Below are 17,963 nucleotides of genomic sequence, written 5' to 3'. Positions count from 1 at the left end.
GTACCGGTCCATGGACCGAGGGTTGGGGACTCCTCCACTAGATTCCTCAAGACGTGTTTGAGATTAACAAAAGATTCCAACTCCCACAGGAATTCTACATAGAAAGTTCTTTTCAGACTATCTTAAAAGAGTGTGGAAAGGTAATGCATGCATGGCAAACTGATTATGATACAACTTCCTCCTTACACATTCATTAAGACATGGTTGTTCCAGCTTGCGGGACTGGCCTAAGGGATTTTAAAGGGGTTTTAATTATTTTTAAATCAGATCAGATTTAAATATTTCTTTTTAATTAATTTTAAAGGTGTATTGTATTTTTGTATTTTATCTGATTGTTAGCCGCCCTGAGTCCGTAAGGAGAAGGGCGGGATATAAATGTAATAAAATAAATAAAATAAATAAAATTAAATATGACACGATCTGCACAGAGCTGAAAACAGGGATGGTTAAAAGGCAGAAAACAAGTGGACCAGCACTTCTGGAAGAAAGGAAACAGGAAGAAGCCTTGTCTGGCTAAAATGGTGAGTGTTTAAATCCAACATATTGAGAAACAATCAAGTTTGAAAAACCACAGGAAGGGCACAAGGGGCAATATAATACTAGATAAAATAAGTACAATGTTAAAAGCCAGTAAGTGGTGGAAGCTGATGGCTTCAATGACTGGGCAGCTGTTCAGGAGCAAGTGAGTAGATAAAATAAATTAAATTCCACTATTAGCTTGTTGCAAAGCTAATACCTGTGCTGGTGTTGTTTTAATTCCATCCCTGGAGCCATGATAGAGATATACCCTGCCAAACTCTCCATCATAAGGAGCCCCCACAGCAATATCTGTATTTTAAAAAGAGGAAAGAAAACAGAAATACTCAGGCTGATCTTCCTTATTTCTACAACGTGAGTTGTTTACATGAGGCATAACAAAACAAGCACACAAATCTTAGCAAAGGAGAGAGAGAAGGGTAAAATAACAAATCTAAAACTTCAGTTAGAGATATTAATACTTGTTTACTTATATCTGAATATTAGCCTGGGATTAGGTTTGGGAAGTCCGGGGGGGTGGGGGGTGGGGGGTTCTTCATAGCATTGTGTAATATTTGTGATGTTTTTTTTTATGATGAAAATAATAAAAATTTTATACTTGAAAAAAAAAAACAAAAAAAAAACAAATCTAAAACTTAAAATATAAAATTATAAATTATGCCACAAAGAACATGATTTGCAAGGTGCAAATTTCCTAAGGATAAAATGCAAGTTCCGAAACATTTGACTTTTAAACAAAACACTGCTCAGTATTTCATGGCATTCCTAGCTTTATGATGTCAGCTTTGTTGACTAATTTTAAAACTAAACATGGGATATAAAAATGATAAATAAACCACACAAAAATAAATTAATAAAGAAACATTTTATTGGCTCCAAAGATTATGGCAGTGATGACGAACCTTTTAGCGACCGAGTGCCCAAAAACTGTTCCTCCCCCACCCCCCACTCCGCCCCCACCCCACCCACAGGGCCACCCATTGCCTCCATGGCCCGCCACAGCAAATCATCGAGGCGGCCCAGCAGCACCATAGTGGCCACGCCCTCCAGCTGTGCCCCGCAGCAGCATCTGCGCACAATGGGGCATGAGGGCAGAGTCTTGTCCCTGCTGCCCGGCTGCCATGTCCTTGGCTGTGCTGCTCCGCACAGACTGCGCTTGAGGACGACTCTCCGGGGGGGGTGCTGGGGAGGAGGGGTCCGCATGGGGAGGCGGGGCTGGGGCTGTGGGCTGTGCATGCCCACAGAGAGGGCTCTGAGTGCCGCATCTGGCACGCATGCCATAGGTTCGCCACCACTGGACTATGGATTAAGCATTATGTTGGATTCAGGTTTCTGGATAATTTGGGCCAACTGCTGAATGTTAACAACAACAAAAAAATCCATGCAAATCCAAATCCATGCAATACATACAAGTTTCTTTCCTGCTTACCTGGAAAGCCGTCTTTATTAACATCACCAACGTTTTCAACTGCAATCCCAAACATGGAATCTTTAGATCCATTGAGGCGAATTGGGTTTACTCTGTCCCATTTGCCTTCCTGATTAATATACACATATGCAGCACCGCCAATTCCTCCTTCTTTTTCAAAATACTGTGGGGCTCCAACCACAATATCTTGCCAACTGAAAAAAGTAGAGCAAAAAAGGTTTTAAGTCCTCCCTCTCTCTCTCAAAAAAAAAAAAAAAAAAAAAATACTCCCAAGCAACTTTGAAGAGATCACATCAGTAAAACAACTCCTGCTCAATGCATGGAACAAAAATGGGAGTGATTTGCTTGAATCAAGCAGGATTTCTGGTTCCTTTGTGGATATATAGAGATCTTTCTTAGAAAAGAATACTATAAAATACTTAGAATTTTCTTTAAATGCTTAGAAAAGCAAGGTTGCTTTTAAATAGATAGTTGTTTAATTTCTTCTTCCAGCTATAACCTTCTGATAATTTCCAAATACTAACCAGTTTTAATCCTACTTCCCCCCCCCTTGCAATCAGCCAAATCAGCTACGTGCTAACCACCATATTGTCAAGGTAATAATTTAAAGGCTAACCAGCTGATGTAATGTAATGTGGATGATGCAATAATAGGAATAACTCAGCAGATGTGTGTATTCCTTTAAGAGTCTGAGTATAAAAGGGAAGTTTTTTGCTGGAGTCTTTCTCTCTCTATCTGTTTGATTGCTGTAATTGCTGTGTATTGGAGTTTGCTGTTTCACCACATGTATGTATTTTATTTCTAGTGTATATTTGTAGATACAGTGTAATATAAACCATCATTTAAATACAAACCACTGTTTACTGTATTTACTCCTGGGTTACCTCAGTGCAATAAGACTGCATGCTCTGATATATAATCATCTGTGAAGAAAAAATCCTTAAGTGCAGCTTTAAAAGTTTCAACAATGAAGAGCCACTCTTGGATAGGAATGATGGAAACTGCAGGAGATCGCATTTGGGAAGCCCTCTTATATTGTTGCTTTATAATAATCTTTCAGTGATTGATTGTCATAAAGGTCCTGCAATGCTGGTTGTTACGATTCCAATAGGTGGTCATCTCATAGCATTTATGAGATTCCACTTTTGGACCCAGACTTGCTTCTGAGTAAATATGTACATCACTCTACAAAGCTAAGCGTGATTCCATCAAAATTTATTGCTATGATGTATATAGTTTAAATTCTAGAATCTAAGTTCTCCATCGTCGTCTTTTTAGCTTTCCTGAACTTGATACTTGTTGCATGCATTTGGATTTTTTGTTTAAAGTATAAGAGATCTGGCCGGTGGCTTTTCTGAAACGGATACAGGGGATGTTGCATAGGCTGTTGTTGCCCTCTGCTATTTCTGAGTTGCAGGGAAAGAGCCCAGTTCTGCTCCCACTTTGCCAAAAAGATCGGATCACAGGCCACAGAAAAGCGACTGGGAGGGGTGAAGGAGAGGAATCTCACCCATCATTGTTGAGGTCCACAACAGCCACATCATAGCCGAAGGAAGAGGCAAGCCCTTCGCCTTCAAATATGTGTACAGAGGACAAGGCCCGCTGGATGTCACTGTCTTTTTTCAGCAGGACCACCGCCCCACTATGGTTGGCTCGCGGGGCACCAGAAACAAAAGTGACCTCCTCCTTAGAAACGATCCCTTTTCCAGAGTCCAAAGAAAACCCTAAAACAGAACACAAATGTTCAGCTAAAAACACCTCACACTCTGACCTGTAATGCCTGGCAACTATTGTTATGTTAAAGGAGGGTTAGGAAAATGGGATAGGTATGCCTGTATATCACACAAAGATATTTTTTTTCTTTTTAAGAAAAAGGAGCTCCAGGTTACAGGAAAACACACTCCCTGACTTTTAGACACATCAAAGCAAAAACTGCCAGCAAATTGTTGAAAGGCCAAAGCTGCATGCTTCTCGGGATAGACCTTTTCTATAGAGGCCTCTCCTTAGAGATATCTTGGGAAGCTCTGGGCCAACAGTAAGTAAGACGAAAGTTCGGATCAGCACCAGTTTTATCTGCCTCACACCTTTCTCTTTGGGGTCCTTGGTACTCAAAGGAGAGCAAACCCCAATCCTGATTTGCACTGATTATGTTACCTAATTTGGTAATGAAACGTCTTCAAGAAAACAACCAAGCTCAGAAAACACCAAAGACCCCTCATTTCAACCCTGAGCTATAAATATTCTCTTCTCCAGGTACCTTTTTCTTCCTCCCCTTGTTTTGTTTTTTGTTTTTTTGTTTTTGCAAGAGAAGGAGCAACAGGGTAAGACTCTTGAGTCTTACAAAGTTGAGACTGAGGAGGGTCTTTTCATTTTCCTAAACATCTGTATGCATTGGACTATAATTTCCACGGTCTCCAGACCTGCTTGTTTGAGTAAAGCTGATCAAAACAAAAAAAAGACAATTTTCTCTCCCATCCCTCCCTCCCTCCTTCACACACAGAGACACAAATACCACATCCGATGTACACTTTTATGTATCCAACCCTCAGTCCATCAGTGCAGACCTCAAACATCCTTTCATTTATTTTTATATATCCACCCACCATTTTCATATATAACACCCATTTATTCGCTTTTCAATACACATCACAAAACCAAAATGCAAAAGGGAAAGAGGATGAAGAAGACAGAGGTGCAATAGATTGCAATTTCCCACCCTCTGATAACACAAACAGAAAGACAGACACATAGGCACATATATACAGTGTGTACATACATACAAAGACAACCTCTTCAATATATTGACTAATTATGCATGCAATGCATTTCAGAGATGAGTGAACATTAACAAACAAAAAAAACACCTTGCATGCACTTTAAAATGACTGTGCCCCTTAGCTACAGCAACCCTATGATGTTCAATGAAAGTTCATACTATCGTGGGAAATGGCTCATACTCTCACATCTCAAAAAAGGGCATGCTTTGCCAAAAATGTCAAACCAGGATTAATTTGCCAAATACTCTACATTAGTTTTTATAGGACTCACACAGCCCCAGCCAAATATACTTCCAGTTTTGGGAGCAGCAGTGGTGTAATTACTAGAGGCACCTGGATAAAGTCCTTCAAGAATGTGAAAACAAAAAACTCCAGAAAAATCACCTGCATAAAAGCAATGCTGCGAACAGAACTCCATGTTATACACAGTGATTATCCTTAGCCATTTATAATATTGATATTTTACCATTCCTTCAATCAACGGGGGGGGATTGTAAATCAGGTGCATCACTCTGTTTACCTTTCCATTTTTTTTAATTCTCTCTTTCCTGTCAGAACTTTAAATACTATGGGCAAATATCATCTTTAATCTTTGGCCCACAAAAAACAATGGTGAGTTTGCCGGGTGCTTACGGCAGTGGGATGTTGGGTGTGAGTGTGGGTGGGCCACACAGTTTGGGTTGTCTCAAGACCCAGGCAGTCTAGGCAGAAATGGATCAGGGCTGTTTTCAAATACTTGGGGACCTTCCCAACAATTTGGAATGCAATTCTACAGAGAGCCAGGAATTGGGAAACAATCAAGGTTCTGGATATAATTGCTTCCAAGTGGCCTTTTGTCATTAGTTGATCCTAGGAAGTCTCTTGGTTTACTGAGGACTTTCAGGAGATGAAAACCATAGAAGAAACACCTTTCATGCTGGCGGAGAAAGTTCAAACTTAAATCTGACCAAGCGTATGTTTAAGCCTACACCATGGTTATAAGAATAACGATGCACGCTTGCTTCTCCATTCTTACGGCATCAGTGGGTTGCCTTCCAGTGGCATTGCTTAAGGTTGCCTATTCTCTGTTAGGGTACATTGAGCAAGAAGAACCGCACCTTCCTGGGACCAATATTTTGCTGATAAAGTCCCTCAAATTTGCTGCAATCTTGACTTTTTGTGGACAGAATCCAATGTGATGCCTTGAACAATGTCCTGCAAGGTTACCTAGGAATCTTCTCAGCCTGTAGACTCCGATGGAGAAGGTGCTCTCTATGACCTAAGGCAGAGGTAGTCAACCTTGGCTCTTTTATGACTCGTGGACTTCAATTCCCAGAATTCCTGAGCCAGCTTAGCTGGCTCAGGAATTCTGGGAGTTGAAGTCCACGAGTCATAAAAGAGCCAAGGTTGACTACCCCTGACCTAAGGGCTCATTGAAAGAGAAGGTTTCCACCAACCAAGAAGAGGGTGATAGTGTATCCCCATCAAGAAGCCATCCCTGTACCTGATAATTTTTGTTTATCATTAAATCTTCAATTTTCTTTTTGTTCAGAACACGCTTGAGAAACAGTGTGGTATCAGCTACAAAGTGCTTACCAGGAAGTGAATTATATAGAACTGTTTCAATCTGGATTCAGACACAATGATGTCTTTGGTTGTTTCTGGTTGCTTTGTTAGGACATGAATGGTGAATGCACTTCTCCTGGTCCTTGTAGATTCCCAGCAGCTTTTCCTACCACTGACCGTGGTATCTTCCTGAACTGCTTGCAAGTGTACTTTATTGGTTTTATTCTTATGTAAGTAGCAGTACCATATGGTGGCAATAGGGGAAGAGAGATTGACCTGGTACTGTAAGTCCTCAGTTGTGAGATTCTGTAGGGTTCAATCCTCTTCCTATTGCTGTTTAATGTTCAGATGGCACCACTGGGAGAAGTCACTTAGTTTGGGGTGAAATACCATCAGAATAGCAGTGATACGTAGCTGTACGTCTCCATTCTGAGCCAAGCTGAAGATGCCATAGATATCTTGAACTAGTGTTGGGAGGCTGTTAGGATCAAGAGTTGAACCCAAGTAAGACAAGGTCATTGAAGGCACCTCTACTGGTTCCAGTTTCTGAAGGGGTGACACCCTTTTCTTCCACCATTCTTCCAACATTTAATGATGTTCAAAGTGCTATTAGTTTTTCTACTGAGAAACCAACTATTCTCTTTTCAGGCATGGGTAAGGTTACCTTCTGAATATAATGATAACCCCCGGCACCTGTTATTTATACATTTAGAAATTAGATGAAATTACAAATGAAGCCGTCTATGAATTCATTCATTGTATTCAGGGAACAAAAAGACCCATTACCCAAATCTGAAGAAACAGGTTGTTAAGCGTAATTAAGTGTAAACAACACTTGCTTCTCTCGTGGCATTTTTTTTAAAGAAATAAAACCTATTGCCTCTCTTTCAAAAGAAAACTGAAACCTTAAAGGTCAGTTACATAGGAAGAAGGAAGACTTTAATTAGAGCCAAAGCATTGTGGAGCTGGTTTGGTCCAGTTTGTAAAAAAACGGTGTTACAATTCTGTTTAAGATGGGAGGGGGATGGATCATCAGAAAGATCAGTAGTGATAGCAGGAAGATGCTGATAAGATGAAGGGCTGAAGTCACAAAATGTTGACAAAATTGAGGGTAAATGGACAAGCTGGTGGAAAAGTGCTGGAAAAATGGGTGGGCCAGCCAGCATATCATTGCGAAGAAGATATGTTCAGCTCTGTGAGTCTTCTACCAAGTAAGCCAATTTTTGAAGAATTGTAAATAAGGTGCCAGTCTCTAGAGAGCTGAAACTTCCTGCCATGCCTGTAGGACATTAAATGAGTGATTTGCTGAAGAAGCTTAAACTTTGGTTTTTAAGCAAATACAAGAGGCAGCATATAGGCCAGAGGTGAGGAACTATGGCCCCTTTATGACCTGTGGACTTCAACTCCCAGAATTCCTGAGACAGCATGGCTGGCTCAAGAATTCTGAGAGTTGAAGTCCACAAATCATAAAAGGACCATAGTTCCCCACCCGATATAGGCAATGAAAAACTAAAAGGTAGTAGGACACAACAAAAGGCTTCTGCAAACCATGGATTCCCCTACCGAATTAGCTTCCCTTTTTACTAAAATGTATTATTCTTATTTATTTCATTTGATGACATTTCTATATAACCATTCATGCCATATAATTATCAACAATTGGAAGAGGTGCTGTGGATAAATGCACTATCATAAAATATGATTTAAAAGATAAGATAACATCACATTTTATGGGGAATGGGGCAGGGATGTTGGCCCTGAGATGTGGGGTTTAATGACCCATCCACATTATGTATAACATGTAGTTCTCCCCCATTTCATCTGCATCAAATTCCGTTCCAAAGAATAAATATACTTTAAAATGAATATGTACCACAAATTATATATTTTTTAATTCTTAGCTTTTTTTAAAAAAAAAAAAAAGTTTTCTCATACCAAGATAAAAATTGAGATATGTTAGAAAAGAAAACCTGGATTGCTTCACTGCTGCCTTTCCAATTCTCAATTTGAAAACACCGTTGTGAGATAAGAGATTTAGGTAAGATGGTGATGATGACATATTTTATTGACTAAATATTCCAATACCATTTCTTTGGTGCTACTATATTCACCCAAGTGTTTCCTTTATTTGTTTGATAAAAGAGTCACCCGAAGGATGACCATGATCCATATGTCTAATAGGTCTTCCGATTCCATTATCATCTCTCTGACTAAGCAAGCATTTGATAGCTTCCAGATTTTGTTTACTCAAACCACCATCTCCTGTAAGTCTCTCATCTCATCTGCGCTTTTCCCTCAGACATGCTTTGACTTGAAATGGAAGTCAAACAATGATCTCTGAAGTGTCATGAATGAAAGCAGATGGGTTGGTGCTTCGGAAGTCACAAACCTAAGTAGCTATTCATCGTCAAATCAGCAGGTTTGTCTACTCTGACACTGGGAGGCAGTGTTTTGTACACAAACTGATCAGGGTTGGCATAAGACACGCTTGTCATAAAAAGGAGACCTGCAGCGATGAGTAGAGAAAGAAAAGGCAGACAAGGAGGACAAGTTAAGCAGAGAGCAGAAAAATAGATAGTTCCATGCAGTCCAGCTGAAGCGCTTACTGGTACAAATAAAGGACAGTAAAGAAATACACTGTGATAATATACAGCAGGGGTCGGCAAATTATTTCTGTAAAGGGCGGGATCCTGCCCCTCCTCTGCCTCTGTGGGAATGGCTAGCAGGTCTGCAGGTCAAGGAGCATGACAGCCAATAAATGGTAAGGCCTGCAAGCAAGAGGCTGCTAATAGGCTGCCACCACCTAGGACAATGTACCCCTGGCGCTCAGCTCCATCCCTCTCCCTAGGAGCTCAGCTGAGGCTCAAGCCTGGCAATCTGCCACCTGCTTGCCTGTCCATTTTTATATGTAGGCCATAAAACAAGAAGCAGCAGGCTGGATTTGGCCCATGGCCATAGTTTGCAAACCCCTGATATAGAACATTAATCAAGGAACAGGATAGTCCAGGGGTGGGCAACCTTGGCTCTTTTATGACTCGTGGACTTCAACTCCCAGAATTCCTGAGCCAGTCCACAAATCATAAAAGAGCCAAGGTTGCCTACCCCTGGGATAGTCAATAACAGCTTTCCCCAACTTGGCATTCTCTGCATGCTACGGAACTATAATTCCCAGAATTCCAATGGCCATGGTAGCAGGGAGGTATGTGAATTGCAATCCCAATATATGTCCATGTGGGAAAGCCAGGTCTAGAGATAACACTTTCTGGGATGTAAATAAAACTGTGTTGTTTTTTTCATTAGCAAACATTACTAAATGTAACCGCCATACCTATTTTTTTTTATCTTATTTGTGGAAAATTATTTTATGCTGTTTTATCCCCAGCTTTCACCTTCGTGTTCCATTCTAGCTGTGAAAAACAGATTTGCTGTATATGTCCCTCACACTAGCAGTAGAGGAACCAATGGCAGACACAATGCTTACAACAGAAGATCCATCCAGTGTCTCCAGTGAAAAAAATGAAGCACCATCTTTCCTCACAGACAGTCACAACAAGTCCTATGTTTTACTTACGGTATCAGGACCCAGTGTAGTGTAGCCACCAAAGCTACACAAAGTTGTGCTTATTCTTCACCGTTTACCTTAATAAAAACTATTTTGCCATATTCTTTTTAAAGTGCCATACAAATGTTCATTCGGTTGAACCCATGTTCAATGTCCCGCATCCCCCCCCCATCCAGCATTTAAAAGCATGTTTGTAATTCCCATGCAAGGCAGAACTCTATCAAGACTGTCATTAAACATTTCAAGGAAGCCCCAAGACTTAAGCTGATGGTTCTGGAGTGTTCCTTCGAAGCTTTTGCTACAGATATGTTTGCATCCTGTTCAGCAACCAGCAATTAACAGAATTCCTGAGGCTAGAGCTACTGATCCTCAACCCATAGTCTTGTGTGTGTGAGAGAGAGAGAAGTGTTAAGCACGGCATAAGAATTTCCAAGTTGACAATTGTACCTCTTAAATCTTTCGTCACGTTAGTGGCTCTTAAGGATTCTACAGCCAGGATGCTCTCTGTATTTTGAAGGAAGCCTAAAAATGGCAGGATGAATGGCTAAAGCTTTGATCAAAATGTAAGGGTTCCATAACTCTGTTACCTTCTGGGGGGCATTTGAATTGGACCACTCGGATGACCATTTTTCCTTTCAGTTCTCTCAAGAGCTTAATCCTACCTAAATAACTGTTAGCAGGAACAGGAACCAGGGATTCACTTCGCAGGCTTTCACCCCCGAGTTCATAAGGCCCATCATCAAATATGCCCATTTCGTCAAGGGTGTGATTCTTTTGCTCTGCCCGCACCACGCCTAGAAGAATGAAATGGCAAAACAGAACAAAAACAAAAGATGGGATGAATGTTAAAGAACGGGGAACATTAAATCAAATAGTTTTAAAATGGAAGGAGTAAAGAAATGAAGGGAGTGACCACCACTGAGCCCCAATTCTATCCTTGATTTGATTACAATGACATAATGAATGGCACAAAAAAAGATTTTGGAAAATGGGATCAGGGCAATATGCACACACACACACACACACATACACCCCGCAAAACTTGCATATTGTATTGGTAGTAAACATGTAGCATGGACACAGTTCATAATTTGCATATTGTATTGGTAGTAAACATGTAGCATGAACACACTTCAAAACATACTCCACTTGAGAGAATGGCCTGGGATGGATTATTTTGGCAGATTCAAGTTTGCTGAAGAGATAGAAAGGACTAGAAGCAGTAAGAGGGGAGGAAAAGAAATCAGAGCTTTTCAAGAGTACAGAAAAATGAGAAAGGCACAGATGCCCAGAGAATTTGAAAATAAAAATGGAGATCAGAAATGAGTAAGAATTACATTAAGCTTTTTTTTGGAGGGGGGGAGAAGAACATATTTCCAAAATAAATCAGTTTCATGACTAGAATACTGAGTAACTAACTCTTGTGATAATCAGAAAGTTGTTTCTTTCCCCTTAAATTTAAAAGGAGAAAATGGCACTTTAGAACCTAACATACATTAAGCAAACTGACAAAAGCAAAGCTTCCTATCCCTTTCTCTCCTTGTGGCCTGAGTCATTCTTCCAAAATCCTGCGGAGAGGGAGGCCTCCTGAAAGATATAGAAGAAGCATGGAGCATCAGCTGAGTAATAGCTTTAGAACAAAAGGGATTGGCTTCTAAGCAGTCAAATTGTTCCTCCAGTATTGTGGACAACGTTTTCCATTGCTATGTGGAGATGCAGAAATTAGAATCTGTGGCTTAGTGATGCAGATCAGATGCTCTATCACAAAACAATACTCTGCCCTGTTGGTTTTGAATGTTTCACACACACACACATACACACAACCACAACCACAGTCATCTATTTCCTGTCCCATGTCATACTGCTTAGGTGGATGCAAATGGAGTAGAAGGGATTAAAAAAAATTCATTTTATGAATTTACTATAGACAAATGATCTTAGGAACCAAAATTGGGGGAGTTGAGTTTAAGAGCTATGATATAAACATTAAAATCACTGGCACTTCAAGTACTAGGGGGAAAGGTCTGTAGAGCTGGTGAGAAACTTAACATGATACTCTAATGTTGACTGGTCAATACTGGAATGATAATCAAGAACTGAAAAAGCTGAGTCAATTTAGGTATTACTAAAGAGTTAAAATGTCATTAAAAAATCGTACGATCTTACTCTCTTTTTGCCTTAAGTAAGCCTTTTTGAACTTAAAAGTGCAACGTTCAAAGTACAAAGACATTCATGCAGCACTTAATCTTGTGTCTGGACATCTCAGGAATCATACATCTTTCCTGCCATACCTAATAACAGTATGTTTTTCTAATTCTCTGAGGGACACTGGAAAGTTTTGATTGGCATGGCACGGCAAAACTCTTTTAAGAGCTTTGCCCTCGCAGTGGCCTATGTGCTGATGCCAAAGCAAATCTATCTGTGGGATTTATAGGAATGTTCTTCAAGCCACAGAGAGGAGCTGTAGCTCCATGTCATAAAAACGTGCTTTGCAAACAGGTGATGGAAAAAAAATGCTTTGCAAAGAGAAGCTGACAGCATGTCCAGTGAAAAGGATCAGATCACAGGTGAAGATGAAGAAGGTGAAGCAAATGAAGAAGCAGAACAGAAAAAAAAAAACCTGCTGAAACTCTGTAGAATTCAGGAAGTCAGAGCAGACAGTGGAAAGAAAGAGAGACCAAGCCTAAAGCAGCTTTTCATGGTTCCTTATGTTCTCCTCCTAATAACCAAAAAGGCAGGGAATGAAGTTGGGGCATATGGTGAATCAGTCACCAGTTTGTGCTGAATTCTGGTTACAGGCAGTCCTCTACTTACAATCAATTGTTAATGACCATTCAAAGAGGCTCAGAAAGAGTGTTTATGGTCCATGAAGCACTTCAACAGAAGGAGTTGTCAGACTTAGTGGACAGTTTTATTTGACAGAACATTTGAATGATGGATATTTACAAATTCTTGCATCATTCCTTGCTGGCTTCCCCGTGGCAATCACCTGTCTGCTTTTTGGATACTTAGCAATCAGCTTACATTTACAACTGGTTGCCAAGAACCCCGGGCAATCATGTGATTGCCATGGGGAAGCCAAGCAAGGAACGATGCAAGCATTTGTAAATATCTATCATTCAAATGTTCTGTCAAATAAATACTGTCCCCTAAGTGTGACAACTATTTCCGTTCACTTTTTGAGAAACCTAAACATTTCTACACCATTGAATACACGGCACAATATTCTCTTACAAAATTACAGCATTTTCCCTGGACAGGTAAAAGCCTTAAAACTAAGCAACTCCTTGTAATTTAAGTTCACCAACAGCTAAACCTGATACCTTATCTCAGAAAAGTCCAATCTTCTTGACAAAAACCCAGCATGTGGAGAGGTAAGCTTTCACTTGAAAACACCTTGTGCCAAGGCACAAAGATTGTACAGGGCTTATGTGTCAGGCACAGGTGTGCGCTGCAAGGATTTATCACAAGAAGAAAAGGGCAGAGAAGAATTCCACAGCTGTTGGTATAACAAAGAGCACAAGAAAAACAGACTGCTTGGACAAGAGGAAAAAAAAACAGTGGGGAGGAAAGGAGTGAGTGGTGTTTTACAGCTTCTCTGCATAATAAATTAAATTAAATTAACTAAGATGGGGCAAAGCCATGGGCTTTCCGCCTTAATCACCAAATGAAATTCAGCAGATTTCTCTCTTCTGATTACTTTGGCTTTCAAACCAATTTTCTTCTCAATGAGGTTAATGGAGTTTCAGTTGATATGAAAAAAAAAAAACCCCAGCAATAATCTAGGCGATTTCTGTAAATGCCTCCTGATCTGCATGTTGAACGTGTGCATGTTATGTGTGCATATACAGATATACATAGATATTTTCTTTGCATAAGCCTCCGCAAGGTATGAACATCAATACTGTATATTTTTGTTTATTTATTAAATCTGTTTGCCGGCCATCTTACTACAAGGCAACTCCAAAAAGATGCTTTGCAGGAGACAAGGGCACACTTGTTTCATCTGTCGGTGCCTCCCTTGGGACGGTGCACCTTTTCCTGGGCGTCTGTATGATGCCCAGAAAAGCTAAATATTACTGCCGTCTATTCTGAAGCACCCCGTCATTGGACACGCTTCCTTAATTCAATCTCTGTGTTTAAGAGTAAAATACCAGAAACCTGTTTGGTTGTTCTTCAGTTTTGGGGTGCATAGCATAAACGAGTGTTCAAAGTACATAATGTTTTCTAGCAGTGATTATTATTCTGTAGGATGCAGGATGTATAAATCTGGAAATAGACAATAGGAATGATAGGAGCATAAAAAGGTTATACCTTTCCAGTTATAGGTCCCTGGTGCACCAAATGCAATGTAATGATTATCTTTGGTAAATGTGGCCGCGACACCTTGTTGGCAGGAGCCAAATTTCTCATGGCCCCTCGGTCGGCCTTCACAGAAGCTCCATTCCCCACCATCCATATACTCATTGGCGGAAATGGAAAGATCCTGACTCAGCACGTAGCACCTCCCAATGATGTCTCGGGTTTCCTGTTCAGTGTTGACATAATACCTTTTCTCGTAGCGATGTGCACAGGTCTGTAAAGTATCAAAAGCAAATTTGATCAGTCAACAGATCTGTCTCCTCCATAAATGAACAGGGCTGATTTTCCAAACAATTAACTCTGCACAGAAGGCCTGTCTATTAGCGTGTCTTTGCTTTAACCAGACTGAATTGTATCTGAAATGTGGCTTTACTTATAAAATGTAACAGTGCACTTCCAATCTTATGTACACTGCTTTGTTAACCGGACCTTCGGAATAGCTTATTTTAGTTGTCTATATATCAATGTGGCTTGTGTGTAAGAGCCACAAATAAGATGTAAGAGAGAACTCTAGACTGGTTCCCATCTCAAATGATCAGAAATCTGCAAATCCTTTGAAAGAGACGCTGTAGAATACATAGGAGGGCACACATAACACCACTTTCCAAATCACTCAAGCAGGCAGAATTTTTCCCAAGTGTGTGTGTGACTGCTCAAGAACCTGTCCCTGGCTGTCTCCACACATGCGTGCATATACTGCCGCTTCACTTCATTCCACAATTCAGAAAGAAAAGATACGTACAGCCCTAAAAATTAGAAAGCAAACCAAATGGCACAACGGCACAACTTCAACCCTAGGGGTAACAATGATTAAACATTAGTCTGGCAGGCTAAACTATACTTTTTTCTTTTGTTTTTGAGTGCTGTGGGGGCTAGGGTTTTATTATGGAAATAGGGATTCCAGACTCTTAAGGATGCTGGAGGGATTACAGATTTTTGATGGGCTGAACCTTCAAATGGCTATTTTTGTTCTCCCTTTAAAAACTGTGGGAATTCATCCCTAAGTTGCTTCATAGCTTTGACACTAGCATAGTGTTTCTCAACCTTAATGACTAAGATGTGTGAATGACTCCCAGAATTCTGGTTGGGGAATTCTGGAGTAGAGGTCCACACACCATAGTTTTCCAGGATGAGAAATACCAATTTAGCAGATCCATTTTTGGGAGCTTTAAAAAAATGGTTTGGGGGTATATGTCTCCTTGTGGTCTCTAGGTTGTCCACCTCTGGCACTAAAATAGTACAGGTACTCCTCATTTAGCAATGACAACTGGGACCAGCACCTTAGTGGTTAAGTGAAGTGGTCACTAAATGAAACCATGACTTTACTTCCTTTTGCTTTACAGACCTGCAAAGATCATAAATGTGAGGATAGGACTGGGACTCAAAGATAATCCCTGTCATAATTGTGAATGGTTGCTGTACAAGGCAGACGCTAAATGAGGATACAGGTAGTCCTCAATTAATGACCATTTAGCAGCCGTTTGAACTTACAACTGTGCTGAAAAAATTTACTTATGATGAGTCCTCACACTTATGGCAATTTGCAACATCTTGCGTGATCACAGTCTGAGACCTTTCAGCCAAGTTCCAACCATCAAAGTCAGTGGGAGATGATGGCAGGTCACAAGTCACAATCACGTGATGTCTCACTTAACAAGCACTACTGGAACTGCTGTTGTAAGTCAGCACGGTTATGTGACGTTTTGCTCAACGAGTGCTTTGAACTTGAAATTGTCAACGTCGGAACTGTCAGCGCCGTTTAGGATTTTTAAGTGAGGAGTACCTATATCTATAAAATCAAAATAATTCTGAAGACTTGTCAGTGTCAAAAAAAACCCCAAAATAATCCTAAAGGTTTATCAGTGTCAAAAAAACCCCAACAATGTTGAGGCTCAGAGAACATTCTGGAAACTTACCACAATTTTCCCACCTGGCCCCTGACTTCGCACAGTTACACCCATCCATTGATCTTCTTTGCTTTCTTTTGTTAGGTCAGCTAAAAAAAAAAATCATTGCAAAAAAAAGGTTTCATCTATTTCTACTATTTCTTTTAAAACAGTTTCTGTATAATTATGTGCAAATTATTATTTTCACTATGGATTCACTGAATAATATTATTTATATCCGCAACAGTCTTTAGATGGCGCTGTTTGTCTACAGTATCAGTACAAAGTTTTCACTGCTTACTGCATTTAGTACTGGAGATACTGTATCATTATAGTATAAAATGTGTAATGAGTCGTATATTAAAATAGTAAAGAATAAAGGTGTTCTTTGCTAGTATTCATCTTCTTCATACTATTCCTCTTTCTGTTTGTTGGATACCTCCTCCATCCCATCACAACAATGAATCAAGACTCCATGTTCATTGAACATCCTATTCCCATTTCTCATTCTGTTCTTGGGAATCTGTATTTGTCTAGAAAACTCAGAATTTCCTTCACTCTGTTGATACATCATATGCTGTTTTTAACACAGAGAACAATTGGTGATCAGGGAATTGACCTCACACTAATATATATGCAAGACACTTTTTTTTTCTGGGACTATATATACTTTTTGAAGCATCTACGAACCTGACCCATCTATCATACTTGAATACATTACATGTGGTTTTTGAAAGAGCAAAACCTGCTCAAATTGCCAACAACAACGACGAGACGACGACGATGATGATGATGTTGTTGGAAGGGACCTTGGAGGTCATCTAGTCCAACCCCCTGCTCAGGCAGGGAACCTTACACCATTTCAGACAAATGGCTGTCCAGTCTCTTCTTAAAAACTTCCAGTGTTGGCGCATTCACCGCTTCTGGAGGCAGGTTGTTCCACTGGTTAATTGTTCTAACTGTCAGGAAGTTTCTCCTTAGTTCTAGGTTGCTTCTCTCCTTGATTATGAAAAACCAGTAACAATGAAAATGGGAGCTGAAAAACTAGCTAGGGGATTGTATCCACGTTTAACAGTCATACTTAAACTGCCAAATTCGATTCTTCCAAAAGGTTCCTAGATAAATATTTTCATTCTGCCTAGAAAAAAACAAAAACAAAAGTCCAGCCAGCTCACCTGTCTCATCAAATTGGATACGTGTGCAAGGTAGTTCTGGAGTTTCGATGTTACAGCTGAACAGTCCTCCAGTTCTGTTGGCTTTTTGCAACGGGAAAGCCTTTTGTCGAGGTGCACCAACCAGCAAGCTGTAGAAAGAAGATTAGAAGAATGTAATGGAGAACCGACAGCTGCGGATGCAAATAAACATCAGGTATTACCTCATACACTTATAAAACATTACATCCATATAGGTGCCCCATCAGGACCCTCTCTGGTCCTGATATCAGAGTTGCAGCCCCTCTTCCCAATTCCCTACAAAGGAACACTTTTTCTCTTTTGAAAAAAATAATACAGGTAGTCCTCAACTTACGACCACAATTGAGCCCAAACTTGCTCTTGCTAAGTGAAACATGAATTTTGCCCCATTTTACGACCTTTCTTGCCACAGTTGTTAAAGGAGTAACACAGTGGTTAAGTGAATCTGGCTTCTCCCTTGGCTTTGCTTGTCAGAGAGTTGCATTGGCATTCTTTAGCTTGCTTTAGTTTCTTATTTAGATATGGTTGTGCACCTGCTACGGGCGTACATTTTATAGAGAAGACCAAGTCCACGCTTTGCCTCAAGGGTTTCATCTTTGCTTTTTTTTTGCCTGATTTATAGGCCCACCCATCTCACATCAAGGGACCCCTGGGTGGCTTACAAGATTAGAC

General features: G+C 40.2%; 1 protein-coding gene across 1 annotated transcript in view; it reads right to left on the bottom strand.

The window, feature by feature from the left end:
- Positions 1-17,394, bottom strand: part of ITGA6 (integrin subunit alpha 6) — a 38,583-nt gene extending 21,189 nt beyond the window's left edge. The window contains exons 1-7 of the mRNA XM_015820528.1: positions 17,274-17,394; positions 16,129-16,208; positions 14,165-14,426; positions 10,513-10,644; positions 3,477-3,690; positions 1,967-2,160; positions 737-828 (exon numbers count right to left, since the gene is read on the bottom strand). Of these exons, the coding sequence (XP_015676014.1) occupies positions 737-828; positions 1,967-2,160; positions 3,477-3,690; positions 10,513-10,644; positions 14,165-14,426; positions 16,129-16,173 (939 nt within the window). The 5' untranslated portion in view covers positions 16,174-16,208; positions 17,274-17,394. The remainder of the gene's footprint in view (positions 1-736; positions 829-1,966; positions 2,161-3,476; positions 3,691-10,512; positions 10,645-14,164; positions 14,427-16,128; positions 16,209-17,273) is intronic.
- Positions 17,395-17,963: the final 569 nt, after the last annotated feature.

The sequence above is a fragment of the Protobothrops mucrosquamatus genome, unplaced genomic scaffold (assembly GCF_001527695.2).
Source record: "Protobothrops mucrosquamatus isolate PMUCROS unplaced genomic scaffold, P.Mucros_1.0 scaffold1137, whole genome shotgun sequence".
Classification (NCBI taxonomy): Eukaryota; Metazoa; Chordata; class Lepidosauria; order Squamata; family Viperidae; genus Protobothrops; species Protobothrops mucrosquamatus.
The sequence above is the reverse complement of the archived record's forward strand: the minus strand, read 5'-3'. Positions and strand labels throughout refer to the sequence as shown.